Source organism: Pinus tabuliformis, chromosome 1_2 (assembly GCF_031772625.1).
Source record: "Pinus tabuliformis cultivar Carrire ecotype Pingquan chromosome 1_2, CPIR1, whole genome shotgun sequence".
Taxonomy (NCBI): Eukaryota; Viridiplantae; Streptophyta; class Pinopsida; order Pinales; family Pinaceae; genus Pinus; species Pinus tabuliformis.
The window spans coordinates 42,701,650-42,716,862 of record NC_142298.1 but is presented as its reverse complement, the minus strand read 5'-3'; the positions used below and the strand labels follow the sequence as shown (position 1 = coordinate 42,716,862).

Sequence of the window (15,213 nt, the reverse complement as noted above, 5' to 3'; positions counted from 1 at the left end):
AAGGCCCCACCCCCGCAGCCCTGCTCTTGAGCAGAGCCATCAAAGTAAGCCCAGGGAAGCAGGTGGTTGATGGATTCAGGGACAATGGATCTGGGCTAGTGGATGACTTCCTCATCAGGGATAATGTTGTAATCATGCATAATACAGGCCGAAATGGAAGGCCAGTGGGGCAAAATATTCTGAAAGATGAGGTTGTTGCGAGCTATCCAGAGAGCCCAGCAAATAAGAAGGGGGAGATTCCTGGATTTAGGTGGGGCTGCACTAGCCCACCAATTTATCCAGGCCTCATGAAATGACTCACCCTGCCATCTGCTCGGGGTGGTTAAAAAAGAAGAGGACAAGCTCCATAGGTCCTTTGTAGCCTCGCATTCCAGAAAAAGGTGATCCACGGTTTCATTATTGCACTTACACAAACAGCGCCAAAAAGGTCCATGGTGTGCACGCTTAAGGAGGTTGTCCCCTGTTGGGGTCTTGTTTTTAAGGATTGACCACATGAGGAGTCGGGTCTTATGGGGGGGGCCTTGAGCTTCCATAAATTTTGCCACCATGGCTCGAGAGCTTGAGGTTTGTATTTTTCTGCTAGAACCAAATAACCCTCCTTAGGAGAGTATTTCCCAGACTTTGCATGTGCCCATATTAATTCATCTGCCCCTTCTCAGATTCTGATTTGTGCTTCGGTCAAAGCCGTTGTATAAATTTTCCAGGTTTGTTCCCATTGCAGAGGAATGAGTAGGCTTCGAGCTGGTTTCTAGGCTTGTTGAAAAATAGAGGTATGTTCTGGGTCTGCAATTTGGTTGATGTGAGTAATACCCACTTCGTTGAGGTAGACTTTAAGCTTGGGGGCAATCTATGAGCATTTCCGCATCCAATCCAGGTATCCTCCCCGATCCTTACAGCTTTGCCATCTTGGATTCTCCATGTGAGGCCAAATCTAATGATCTCAAGAGATTTTAGCACTGCCTTCCATATTACAGATATCCCTGATGTGGCTCTTAAGGGTTGTCTAAGCCAGTCTAACACATTTAGAGGATAAATGTATTTGGATGTGGCCACCTTTGTCCATAAGCTATTTGAGGTGATGAGATGCTAGTCGAGCTTTGCTGCTAAAGCTAAGGAGAAGTCCTCCAACTTCTTAATTCCCCAGCCTCCCTATTTTTTGGAATAGATAGAGCCTCCCATTTGACCCAGGCAAAGATTATGCAGGGTTGGTTGCCTTTCCAAAGGAACCAGCTACATAGGGCTTGAATCCTAGCAAGAATGCCTCTCGTAATCCAAGCCAGAGCATCTAATACACCGGGGTAGCCTCTAGTACTGCTTTTATTAGAGTTAATCTGTTGGCCCTAGATAAGTACTTCTGATACCGAATATTCAGCCTTTTTTCCAGTTTTGCTATTAGCCAGACCCAGTCTGCTATTTTACAACCCAGGGGTTTGAGCTTGTAGCCCAAATAATGAAGCCCCTCCTCCATTCTTAGAAAGGTGAAGTTGAATCGACAGAGAGCTTAATGAGTCTCATGGGGCGAGCAGCCAGGTGCTGTTAATGTGGACTTGTTGTAGTTTACAATCATTCTGGCTCTAGTTTGAAAAAGGGAGAGAGAGTTCTTCAGGGATGTCAGGTCCCCTATGCCTCCATTAAGGAAGATCAAGACATCATTCACAAATAACAAGTGATTCAAAATGCATCCATCAGTGATTTTGATTCCTTGAAGTCTGCCTCTAGAGTAGTCATCTTTGATGATCCTACTAAGACCTTCCATGATAAGCAGAAAGAGCAATGGGGATAAATGGCATCCCTGTTTAAGACTTATTTTTGAGTGAAAGAAGGAGTAAGCCACTCTGTTTATCAGCACACTAAAATGTATATTAGAGTTACAACACATAATCCATTTAATGGATATAAAGGGGAGCCCTATATGAGTTAAAAGCATTCTTAAATAGAGCCAGCTTACTCTGTCAAAGGCTTTTGAGAGATCCACCTTAAGTATCATACCTTTCTTTTTCTTAGTCTGAAGGGAGTGTAGAACCTCCTGTGTTGTTCCAACCGCCTCATGGATCTGCCTATCTTGGAGGAAGGCAAACTGCTCTGGTGAGATATGGGAGGATATGATAGGTCGTAGGCGATTGGCTATGATCTTAGCTATAATTTTGTAGATACAATTACACAGAGAAATGGGCCTAAAATCATCGAAGGAGGTTGGGTTGGCAGATTTGGGGATGAGGGAAATAAAAGTGGAGTTGAAGGCTTTAGGCATCTTGCCTTCACTCCTGGAAGCCTCTACAACCTTAAGGAGATCTGGGCCTAAAGTTTCAAAGAAAGCCAAAAAGAACTCCACTGTCCAACCATCCGATCCTGGACTCTTGTCTCTCTTAAAGCATTTGAGAGTAGCCTCCATCTCTCCCATTGAGACTTCCTTTACCAAATCCAATGCCTCCTCTTGATCCACAAAATGGGGGAAGAGTTGAGCTACGTGAATGATTTCCGCTAGGGAGACATTAGTGGGAGCTTTGTAAGTCTGCTTGAAGTGAGAAGTTGCCATAGCTGATAGCTAAGGGAATGTGTTTATGGGGATCCCATTCTCATTATTGAGCTGCCATATAGTGTTGACTGATTTCCTCCCATTTGCAAATTCGTGATAGAATTTCGTGTTCTCATCACCTTTAAGCAGCCAAATTGCCCCGCTTCGCAGTCTCCATGTCTCTTCTCTATCCTTCAAAATTTTTCCTCAAGAGGCATATAGAGATGTGAGCTTGTCCTTTTGATCAGTTGATGAGAAGACTCCACCCTTATCATTCTCATAATCAATTATCTCAGCTTCGATCTCTCGAAGGGTTCTGTCATCCTGCACTCTCTTATTATGTGCCCAAATTTTAGAGAGTTTCTTCAATTCTTTTAGATTAGACACAAAGCCCTCTGCAATATTCCTTCTGGCATTAGGGGGTGAGCCTTATAGGAGTTCTTGACCATGAGAGTATCGGATGCCTCTTTTAGCCAGGAAGAGTTGAATTTGAAAGGACCCTTAAGCTTATCAATCCTTCCTCCGATTCAAAGTAAATAGGAAAATTATTTGATAGTCCTCTTGAGCCAACCCATTGCCTGAGGTTGAGCCCTATGCTTAGAAGGCCTTCCTTGAGAAGGAAGCAGTCTAGTCTTCTGGAAAGGCTAGCTTCCCCGAATCTGTTATTCCTCCAGGTGGGATGCATTTTTGCTAAGGGGATGTCCACCAGGCTGTGCGATTCCAAAATGTTCTCAAAGAAATCTGATTGGGGGTTAGACTGGGCATGGTGACCCCAGGATTCCGAGTGGCCTAATGAGAAATTAAGGTCCCCTCCCAGTATTATAAGGTCCTTCCGAAAAATCTCAGAGCTCAAAAGATTTTCCCAAAACTCAGTCCTATGGTGGCAAGGGGCGTATACATTAATGAGCCTGATCTCGGTACCCAGTTCTGCTAAGAAAATATCTACCCCCAAATGCCCAGGGCCGCCCCAGCAGTTAATAAGATTGATGGTTTGGGTGTTAAAGCCTAGGGCCATGCCTCCTGATCTCCTGGATGCATCAAGGGCCTGAAAAGACCAGCCCGGGAGCATCGAAACGAGCAAACTAGAGATAGCTTCAGCGCTACCCAAGGTTTCTTGCAGGAGAATTACATCAACAGGGTCTGCCATGATCAGTCTTCGAAAGGCTAGTTTCTTATCGGGCCTAGCTAACCCTCTACAGTTGAAAGAGAGGACCTTCATGGGCGGGGGGGGGTTCTGCCAGGGTGTTCAATGCTCTAAGAGCCCTGTGGATAGTGATTTGCCTCCCTGAGGCTACGTCCTCCCCGACTTGTAATTTAGCTTTGGATAGAGAAGATGGACGACCGCGGGGGAGCTTATGAGGGAAAGGGGTCGAGTCAAGATCAATGCCTAACAGGTCTGGGACAAGGGTCTTTGTCTTGGAATGAGTCGGGTAACAGGGAGGAGGGAGGTCAGACTCCTGAGCGAGGGAAGGGGGGGGGGTTCCGGAATGGAGGGAGGGATGAAGGAGACAGAGGGGAGGGGAGAAAGGAGAGGGCAAGTCGCAGTGGCAGGGGACTGAGACAGACCTTCATTAATCTTAGAATTAGCAAATGTTGAATGAGAGATACTATTAGAAGGAGCACAATTTTGAGATGAATAGGGAACTGAAGATCTCTTACCCATAAGACCCATAGCCCTTGGCAGTCACCCTTGCCTTGGTGAGTGGAGGAGAGGGAGGTCGGTACTAGGATTTAGCCTGCTTCTTCGAGGCCTCCTTGGAAGGGGTTTCTTTGACTTCTTCAGAGTGAGCGTGTATCGCTGCCTCTCCTAATGGAGGGGGTTTTTCTTTTGCTTGAAGATTCCTTGTTGGAAATTCCGAGCCTGTCACCCTAGCCTTTGCCTTATTGTTAAGAGGGCAGTCTCGAAAGAGATGGCCAACCTTATGGCACCTTCTGCAACAGAAGTGCACCCCTTCGTAATCCATTTGCGCTCTTGATATGTTTCTCCATTGAAGGGTAATGTGCTTATGTAAACCCTCTGTGGTATCCAAATGGACCAAGATTATTGCATAAGCCATCATACCAGTTGACAGATAGGCTTTGTCGTGGTCCAAATATGTGCCGAGGGTATTTCCAATGCACCTAAATACATCCTCGGACCAGAACTGAAGGGGAAGACCTGGTAATCGCACCCAAAGAGGGCCTGCACCCAGGTGTTCACTCTCTGGATCAAAAAGTGGATTCCATCTACGCAGCAGGACAAGAGCCTGTTCAATGTGCCATACTGATGAGAGGACCCAGTTTGTGTGTTCAGCTCGTGCAAATCTTAGCACAAACCAACCCTTAACAAAGGTTTGTACAAAGGGGAGGTCAGCTAGATGATGGCCCCATACTTCGGCCGCCCATTGCTTCAACCTAGCTGCTGTGTAATTTCTTCCTCGTACTCTACCTACCAGAACCCTATCTATTGTTTCCATTGTGTCTCCCAACTGGATGTCCTCTCCCAAACAGAGGAATGCTTCTTTTACTTTAGATCTTACGCACCTCGGCTTCTTATTTGGTCGAAGCCCTACCTCAAAATGGGCTTGTGGGGGACCTCTCGAAGGCGGGGCTATGGGAGGGTTAGGGTTCGAAGGCGCCGAGGAATGCCCCACTGGGAAAGATCCAGAGATTGGCGGAATTAGAGTAAAGCTACCTAAAGGGGGAGCCGTGGAGATTAAGGCCGCAGGGATCCCTGGTGAGAGACCAGGGGGAGCCGATGAGGGGTTGTTAGAGCTTGTAGATGGGGGGAAAGAAGCAAAGCCTGTAGATGAGCCAGCAAGAGTGGTTCCTTCGGAGCTAAACACAAGGGTTTTGGCTATCGGCGGCTCTAGAATGGATGAGAAAGGCGGCCAGGAGGGGGTGAGCACTGGATGAGTGGAAACCGAGCTCGAGGGTCCAGAAAAAGAGGGCAGCGTCTCTATCTCGTCCGTAAGCTCATTGTTGTACCGATGCAAGACCGACGAGTTTGCATGTGGAGTTTTCCAGATGGGAGTTCCCTCCAAAGGGTCCTCCGAATAATCTACTAAATCCTCCATAACCACTCCAAAAAACCCACGCTAGCTGCCGTCTCAAAAAATTTTGTGCTCGTCGCTGTTGAGGCTGGGAAGTAGGTAGAATGAAACGGAAGAGGGAGCTTGGAATATGTCTGCCCGTGACGGAAGAATGGCAGAAAAGGAAACAGGGTGGCCATACGACAACGGCCCAAGGACTGCACCGTTTCCAGGTCACGGGGACAGTAGCTTCAAACTTCAGGTTGCCAGCTGTAGCAAAAAACCCTAACCCTCGTCAGGTTGCTTCCTTCGTCTCCTCATTTTTTCTTCCAACCACAATCTAATGATCATTGAAGGGATGCCTTATATATTTATATTTCATATTTTGTGAGCAAGGAATTCAAGTGTTTTAGAAGCACTAACACACTGCCAACCATCACTTATACTTCCATCATAAGGATGGTTATATAATATGAGGTCAAGTGGAAGACTAAACAATCAAGGCTTCCAATCATGTAGTATATTGACAAAAATTCCTTGGAGTTTTTTGATGGGCCTTGCCAAGGAAATCCCCCAATGTGTGGAATTGGCGTAGTTTTGTATATTTCTCATCACCAATATATCCATGTGCACTATGCTCATGTGAGAGGCACTAAAAAAAAAGAAAGTTTCCTTGGCCTATGGTCCAAGCTAGAGGTGGCCAATAATAAAGGCGTTAGGAAATTACAAGATTTTGGAGATTCACGATGGTAATAAAATGGGCAAACAATCAAATTTTTGTTAAAAGAAATTGTGCTTAAAATCTCTTTTCCAAATTATTAAGGAATCTTTACAATAGTTTGATTGGTTATCTTTCAAGCACATTTACAAGGATTTGAATAAATAGGTTGATCAACCTTACAAGGAAGCATTGGAGCTTTCGCTAGGCACATTTAGCATATGTGAAACTATTCATGGTGAAACCACATCAGTGGACCTTAGGGTCTAATGTCTCATGTCTCTCTTTATACAATTTTGTTTTTACTAAATTTTGGTGCAATCAATGTCATTGAAGAGATCGATGTACTCACCAATAGAAAAAATACAAAGATGTACACAATTTTGTGCCCAAAGCAACAAAGCCCTTGTCACGAGGAAAACAACAATCTAAACCAAAAATGGGTTTTCAACCTCCTGTAAAACAGTAACATGCATATTTTAATCATGAAATATAATGATATATTTTTCTTGGACAAAATGGATAAGTCATAAATAAATAGCATTACATAATCATTAGATTTTCCTTAAAAAAAAAAGATATTATACGTAGCCAAACTTAACCCCTTCATGTATCTTAATTTATTCTTCTATTAATCTTTTATCAACATCTATCAATCTAGCATCCATTGGTCTCTATTAGCATCAATAAATTGTAATATCCCAAATAGATAAATTTTTAATGATTCTGAGATACTATATAAAATGTTCCATTTATTATAATTTTGAAAATTCTTAACAACATAAACTCTCATAAAATTGTAGAAATAATCGAAATGAGAAACCATGCTAATTTAGAGAGAGATGGAACAAATACTAGAACTCATCTTTATTATATGATATAAGTTATTACAACAAAAACAGGTGAGACAAAACCAGAAGAAATGAAGCACCAAGTTAGGATCTGAATGATCCTCACTCCAATATCATTGAAGCTCTGTGAAACTTCTGGATGAAGTCTCCTCAAGGAGTGACAGGGTTTCGTCCAATATAAAAAAAGGAAACCCAAGGGATTTTGTCCTGGGGCTTGGCGAAGTTGAGAACTCCATTCTCCAAACCTCTCTTTGACAAATAATCAACCAAACCAAGATGTCCCAAATGATCCCCTCCTCATACTTTTAAGGGCTTGATATATAGATCTCCAATCCTCTAGAAGTATTTTATTTTGATTATTTTAATATTATTCTAGAAGCCCCCCTTGACTTCATCTAAGTGACTTTTACTTTAATTAATTTTACTTAATTCACTTTTGACCTTTTTCCTTCTACTAACCATTTTCCCCTTCTTGTATTCGATTAAGTAACTATTAAAGTCACTTTTTATTCGAGAAAATGGTAAATCGCACACCATACTTTATATAGGCGCTTGAAGTCACTTCTCAATATCCCATCTTGTAGATCTTCTCGTTCCAGTGCAAATGAGCTATTACGCTAAGGTGTTTCATCAAATATTTCTCCTGGAATGCCACCTTAAGCGTAATTAATTAAGTTCGGCTCAATAATAACCTTGTTTAAAAAGAATGATCACAATGCAATAGAACCAAAAGTAAGTTGTGTGAAACTGATTGTGATGATGGAATATGCCAAGTGAATTTCATCAAATTCCATAAAACCCCTCTGGTACCCCTGATGATGTAATACTTCTTGTAACACCCTCCTCCCACAATTACCTAAGTTAACCAGTCCACCAGGTAAATATGTGACAAAGAGTTACTATGATATGATTCAACTCCCCTAGTACAGTTAAGGAAGTGGAATCTACAAAAACAATACCAAACTGACTTTCCTCGGGAACTATAGGATCCCTAGGGGCTAATTAACCACTCCAGGTGCCCAACCCCTGAGTTAACTTGATTTTTAATTGAAATAACCTCTAGTTGCTCCCATGACAAGCCCTCCAAGTTATTGTAATACTCAAGTCGCTCCCACAACAACGCATCCATGCGACTGCAATATTTTTCAGGCAGTTCTATGCTAGCAGCCCTGAAATCTGAGCCAATTTTCAGGGCTAGGACTTAGCCCTCTGCACAAAACTTGATGAAATTCTCATAAATTATAAATAAAAGGAAGACAATACTTCTAATGGAAAAACTTAAATAAGGATCTGACCCGACTCACCTTCACCATAACATACATTTCATCAAACATGTAATGTACAGGTCATAAAAACACATCTGAACATAGGGACCTCGTACTATATCTAAGAATTGTCAAGAAGGTCTGATGCCCCCTCACATTAGCTGCATTATCATCTATTAGATCATTCACTCATTAACATTTCATCTACTAACCAAAACATGATGAGAGCCATAACTCAAGATTATCATTAAACCACACTTGTAACCAGCATATAATCAGATAAATAACAACAATAGAACAACCATCATAGCCACATAATAAAATGTACATTTACATAGGGAACATGAGAGGAAAAGAGCTCTTATCAACATATGCAAATCCAACCAAGGTATGGACTTCCACGTACCACCCGACCATAGATTGGGTTGAACCAAATCTCTCTTTCATCCAATCACTCTCGTGCCATATTCCAAGAATGATTGTGGGATCTCATAGAATAACCAATCAAAACCAAACCAGGGCTTCCAAAGGTCAAACGACCTCAACCCTCAACTAGTGATTCCACCTCATGGTCGAACATCACTAACCATCACCAAATTGGTCTTTACCCAAGTTGTCAAGGGCTCCAGAGCATTTTTTCCAACCCTGCTTCTAGGACTAGTAACTCAACCCACAATAGCCATCGGGCTCTAGAGAGTTTGTCCAACCAAGCCTTCCAAGACTAATAACTCAACCCACCAAGGGCTCTAGAGCGTTTTTCCAACCAAGGATTCCAGGACTAGTAACTCAACCCAAGTTGTTACTAGGCTTCCAGAGAATTTGTCTAACCAAAGCTTTAGGAACTAATAAATCAACCCACAACCATATGGAACATGAGAACCAACCAAAAAAATAAGATAAAACCCACAACACCATGGCTATCCAGGAAATGGAAAGTCTAGGAAAATCCACTGTCAATTTAAGCAATCCTCGATGCCAATGACATATCATAACCAAGAAACCACATGCATGCCAAAACTAGCAAGAAAATCATACATGCAACTTGGCACCTACAAGAAAAACCTTGTTAGGTGTGTGTTATATTCTTTCCCCAACTAGTCACACATGCGGAGGGGGTCACACGGAGGGGGATAGCCTCCCCTGTTCATTGCACTGGGCGCAGCCCCCCTTATCGGAGGGATACAGGGGGGCGGTACCCCCCCTACACGGGGTCCAGGGCAACAGCCCAAGAATTATTTTTTTTGGACCTTATATTCAGTGGGCAGACCTACATATGGCTTTGTGCATGGGTTTTGCACATGGTTTTGGGCATGATGGTTTTATTCCCATGGTATTTTGTAGATCTATTCAATGGAACTACGGTTATGTTATAATCCAAGGTTAATGGATTGGGGCTTATGAAAGATTCAGCATGTATATATATGTATTGTAACATCTAAAGGAACATAATGAAAAATCAATCTGGTAGTCCTCATTTTGGGATCCAGGGGAAAATCTTCATGTATTTGTTTTATATTCTCGTCATTTTTTATTTTATGTTTTTATAATTCGTCTACATGTAATTTCTATACAGGTTTAGAACCTACATTTGGTATCAGAGTTGTCTCGACTTCAAGGGAACACCTTTGCTACTGAGGGGTTTTTCTCGGTCCTGTGGTAGAACCTGTTCACTGGGAGATTTGTGGGATCGATTCTTGTAGTGAAAGAAGATAGAGAGCAATGGAAATATAGAGATTAAGAAATTTAATGGTCAGAGTTTTAAGTTGTGGAAATTCAAGATGGAGGATCGGTTGGTGGATAAAGATCAATGGATCGAGGTAGATCTGGGTAGTAAACCAACGACAATGTTCGATGAAGACTAGGCGAAGTTAGATCGGAAAGCAAAGAGCACAATATGGTTGTATATCTTAGATTCAGTATTGTTGAATGTATTAGGGGAAGCTATGACGAAGGCTTTGTGGGACAAGTTAGGGACTTTGTACCAATCTAAGTCTCTGGTGAACAAATTGTTCCTATGGAAAAAGTTGTATAACCTGAGGATGAAGGATGGAGACTCAGTGACAGAGCATCTAAACGCCTTTAATATTGTGGTAATCCAGTTGTTATCTGTTGATATTAAAATTTAAATGAAGATAAGTGCACCACTTTGTTGTGTTCTCTACCAGATTCATGGGATAGTTTAGTTGTAGCAATATGTAGCAATACAACTACCTCGAAGTTTGATGAAATAGACTCATCCTTGTTGTCAAAGGAGATGAGATGGAAAAATATGGAGGGCCGGAATGGAGATGCCTTGTCTATGCGAGGACGGTCCCAGAACAGAATTAAAAATAATTCCTCAAATGGGAGATCTAAATCTAGAGGGAGATCTAAGTCTCCAGGAAAACGTGTAAAGGTGTAATGGAAATGCAGAAAGGAAGGGAAATTCAAAACGGACTGTAGATCTAAAGATCCTAAGAAAGGAAAGGGATATGATGATGCTCCTTTTGCAGAGGTGAAAACCACCTCAGATGAAGGTGGGGATGTGTACTTGGCTTCTTCTTCAAGTACACATGTAGATCATGAGGCATGGTTGATTGACTCAGGTGCATCCTTTCACTTCACTCCCAATAGGGAGTGGTTCTGCGAGTATGAGAAATAAGATGGTGGTGATGTCTTCTTACTGGATGAAAGGAAGGCTAGAATCGTTGGACACAAAAAATTCAAGCTTAAGTTGCAAGGTGGAAGGATTAGAACACTTCCAGGTGTTCTGCATATTCCTGGATTAGCAAAAAATGTGATTTTTGTAAGCAAGATGGATGATGCAAGTGTAAAAATAGTGTTCAAGAAAGATACATGCAAGATGGTTCGGGGAGCACTGGTATTGATGCGGGCAGTTCGGATTGAAACTATGTACAATCTTATGGGTAGTATTGTTATTGATGGGTGAAATAGTTATGTGGTTACTGAAAGTGGAGCAAAAAATCTAGTGGTCTCTGGAGAAAATATCATTCTATGGCATCAAAGGCTTCAACATATTGGAGAGAAGGGCCTTTGAATACTTCATGGTAATGGTATGGTAGAAGGTATGTCTAATTGCTCTCTAGATTTAGATTTTTGTGAACATTCTGTATTTGGGAAACAAAATCAAGTGAGATTCCCCTCTGGTGCTAAGAAGGCGAAAGGGATATTAGAACTTGTGCACAGTGATGTGTTTGGACCTGTGTCAGTTCCATCACTGGGTAATTTTGTGTACTATGTATCATTTATATATGACTTCTCAAGGAATACATGGATATATCTCCTCAGGAGGAAACCTGAAGTCTTTAACAGGTTTAAAGAAGTTAAGGCTCTAGTGGAAACCAGACAAAGAAGAAGATAAAGGTGTTGAGGATAGATAATGGTGGAGATTTTTGTAAGAAGGAATTTGAAGAATTCTAATAATAAGTGTGGTATATCACGACAGAAGACTAATCCATACATACCTTAGCAAAATGGAGTTGTAGAAAGAATGAATAGGATGTTGATGGAAAAGGCAAGAAGCATTCTCAGTGGTGTCGAGTTAGGATAGGAATTATGGGCAAAGGTAGTGGAGACCGCAAGTTACATGGTTAATAGATCAACTTCATCAGCATTGGAGGATAACACTCCACGTGAGGTATGGACTGGTAAGAAACCAAGTTGGATAGTAAATCTGAAAGGTGCATTTTTATTGGGTATGAGGCTGGTTTAAAAGGTTATAAGATTTGGAACCCAGAAATAAGGAAGGTTGTGTACAACAAAGATGTGTTTTTTAGAGAGGTAAAATATGTTATTAAACATGAAGTCCTACCCAAGGAACCTGAGAAGATAGAGTTTGAGCTAAAGGAGGAAGAATTGGACTCTACAGCAGAACAAGAAACAAAAGATGAAGAACCACACACTCCAATTGCGAGAGGATCAGTTTGAGAAAGAAGGCAACAAGAAAGGTACAGTCCATTTGTTTTTTGTTCAAAATTTTCTTTATCTTTTACTAATGATAATCCCAAAACTGTTAGGGAGGCAGTAGATTCAGAGGATGGTAAACTCTGGAAAGAGGCCATGGTCGATGAAATGGCATCTTTGGACAAAAAAGTGGCTTGGGATCTGGTGGAGTTGTTGGATGGAAGGAAACCCATTGGAAGAAAACAGGTGTTTAAGAAGAAGATGAATGTAGAAGGAAAGGTGGAGAAATAAAAAGCTCGGTTGGTAGAAAAAGGTTATTCCCATGTCGCTGGAATTGATTTTGGTGATATTTTTTCTTCTATTTCCCAGGTAGCTTCTATTAGATTACTTTTATATGTTGCTACTTCTTTTGATTTTGAGGTAGAATGGATGGATGTGAATACAACATTTCTTCATGAGGATCTAGAAGAAGAGATCTACATGAAGCAACCTGAAGGCTTTGCGGTGAAGGGAAAGAAAGAACTGGTATGCGGGTTAAAAAAGTATATGTATGGGTTAAAACAGTCACCAAGGATGTGGTATGAGAAATTTGATACATATATACAGGGACTTGGCTTCACCAGAATCAAAGTGGATCATTGTGTGTATTTTAAATTAATTGGTGATCGTGTTATTTATCTAGTCTTGTATGTGGATGATATGTTTTTGATTGGAAATGACAAAGAAATTATCCATGATTTGAAGACCCAATTGTTCTCCAAATTTGACATGAAGGATCTTGGTGCTGCAAACTATATTTTGGGCATGGAAATTAAATGAGATCGTGCAAAGAGGAAGCATGTCAAGACAATAGTACAGAGATTTAATATGCAGGACAATAAACTGGTGAAGGTTCTTATTCATGTAGGTGTAAAGTTATCTATTGAACAATGTCCTAAGACACAAGAAGAGGAAGAGGGCATGTCCTGTGTTCCATACGCAAGTGCATTTAGTAGCCTGATGTATGCAATGGTCTGTACTAGACCATACTTTGCACATGCACTGGGAGTATTGAGCGGGTTTATGTTAAAACCAGGGAACGAGCATTGGACATCATTGAAGCGAGTTTTCAGGTATTTCTCTGACACTAGTGATTATGATCTATGCTAACAAGGAAGGCCAGTATTGGACAGAGTTTTGGACATCCGTGGCTTTGTTGATGCAGACTGGGCTAGAGATCTGGATTAGAGAAGATCTACAAGTGGGTATGTGTTTAACCTATTTGGAGGTGCAGTCATTTGGATGAGCAAGAGAGAATCTGTAGTGGCACTTTCAACTACAGAGGCATAATACATCATAGCCACTCATTCAAGCAAGGAAGCAGTTTGGTTGCAAATATTGTGTTCAAGCATGGGGTTAGTACAACTAGCTATAAGGATATATTGTGACGGCCAAAGTGAAATTTTCTTGGCAAAGAACCCTACTTATCATTCAAAGACAAAGCACATTGATGTTCAGTATCACTTTGTGAGGGATATGGTTGAAGACAAAAAGGTATTATTGGTAAAGCTTGACACTTTGAAGAATGTTGCAAATGCATTAATGAAGTCTATGAGCACTAAGAAGTTTTCTTGGTGTAGATAAATAATGGGTGTTGCAGGGTTGGACCAATGACTAAGCTCTATTGTGACCCCCTCTGTGGAAAAGGAAACAACAAGTGGGAGAATGTTGCGTGTGTGTTATATTCTTTCCACGACTAGTCGCATGCACAAGAGGGCAATAGCCTCCCTTGTTCGTTGCACCAGGAACAGCCTCCCTTGTTCGTTGCACCAGGAACAGCCCCCCTTGTTGGGGAGTTTCCGGGGTGATTTAGCCCCCCTGCATGGGGTCTAGGGCAGTGCCCCGAGATTTTTTTTTTTTGACGCTGTATTAGGTGGGATAACCTACCTATGGTTTTGTGCATGGATTTTGCACATGGTTTTTGGAAAGATGGTTTTCTTCTCATGGTATTTTGTAGATCCGGTCAAGGGAGCTACGGTTATGTTCTAATCCAGGGTTAATGGATTGGGGTTTATGAATTCTTCAACATGTATATATATGTATTATAACATTGAAAGGAACATAATGAAAAATCAATCTGGTAGTCTCGGTTTTGAGATCCATGGGAAAATCTGTGTATTTGTTTTATATTCTTGTCATTGTGTTAGAAAATTATATATTACAGAGTAATGGAAGACATAAAATATTGCAAAAACGCAAACACATAAAACAAGAGAGACACAGATATACGTGGTTCACCCAGTTTCGGCTACGTCCACGGAGAAATAGTCAGTCCTTCCTTTTATATTATCCAACAAAATGAAGAGATACAACCTACAATAGATCCGTTGTAATTTCCTCTTCACTCTCGCACAGTCTCCTCTCTCTTTCTCGCTCATAATTCAGATACACAACCGCAATATAATTCCCTCATATAAACTGAGGGTTTCCTTCTAGGGCAACAAAACTTAAATTAACATAACTTTTACCGTCAGATCCTCTGCCTAATGAACGACCCAGATTGACTGCAAATTGGCATTGTCACCCTAATATGAACCGGGGTCCAACGTCGTGATACCTATAAATAAAGGAGATAACTAGGATCCACACCCAACACATTCTTTATTTTTTGTTTTTAGAATTCGTCTGAAGGTAATTTATGTACAGGGTTAACTAAAAACTCATTGTAGTTGTTGATCCCACTGTCCCCTTGTGATTTCTTGCTTTTCCTTTGCCTTCTTGCTCCAAATCCAAAGTATGCCACACTCCTCCAAGAGTGCTCTAAGGAAACTCCAAGTGTTCTAGAGTATGAGAGAGAGAGAATAGAATGAGAGTGTCAAAAATTGAACTAACAAAAGATGTGAACTAATCCTCAAAAGCCTTTTTATTATTGAAGCCTCTATTTTCTTCATTTTCCTCCTCACATGCAACC

At 41.4% G+C, this 15,213-nt stretch overlaps 2 protein-coding genes across 2 annotated transcripts in view; both read right to left on the bottom strand.

Annotated features, from left to right (window-relative positions):
- Positions 1 to 4,239: 4,239 nt before the first annotated feature.
- Positions 4,240 to 4,971, bottom strand: LOC149204313 (uncharacterized). The gene has a single exon (XM_089397090.1). The coding sequence runs from the start codon at positions 4,969 to 4,971 to the stop codon at positions 4,240 to 4,242; it is 732 nt and encodes a 243-aa protein (XP_089253216.1).
- Positions 4,972 to 6,672: 1,701 nt separating this feature from the next.
- LOC149204312 (uncharacterized) overlaps positions 6,673 to 15,213 on the bottom strand; it is a 52,757-nt gene continuing 44,216 nt past the window's right edge. The window contains exon 2 of the mRNA XM_089397089.1: positions 6,673 to 6,699. Coding sequence (XP_089253215.1) covers positions 6,673 to 6,699 — 27 coding nt within the window. The remainder of the gene's footprint in view (positions 6,700 to 15,213) is intronic.

What these genes read in the sequence shown, in the direction of transcription:
- LOC149204313 (XM_089397090.1), bottom strand. Translation starts at nt 4,971, where the DNA reads ATGGAAACAATAGATAGGGTTCTGGTAGGTAGAGTACGAGGAAGAAAT.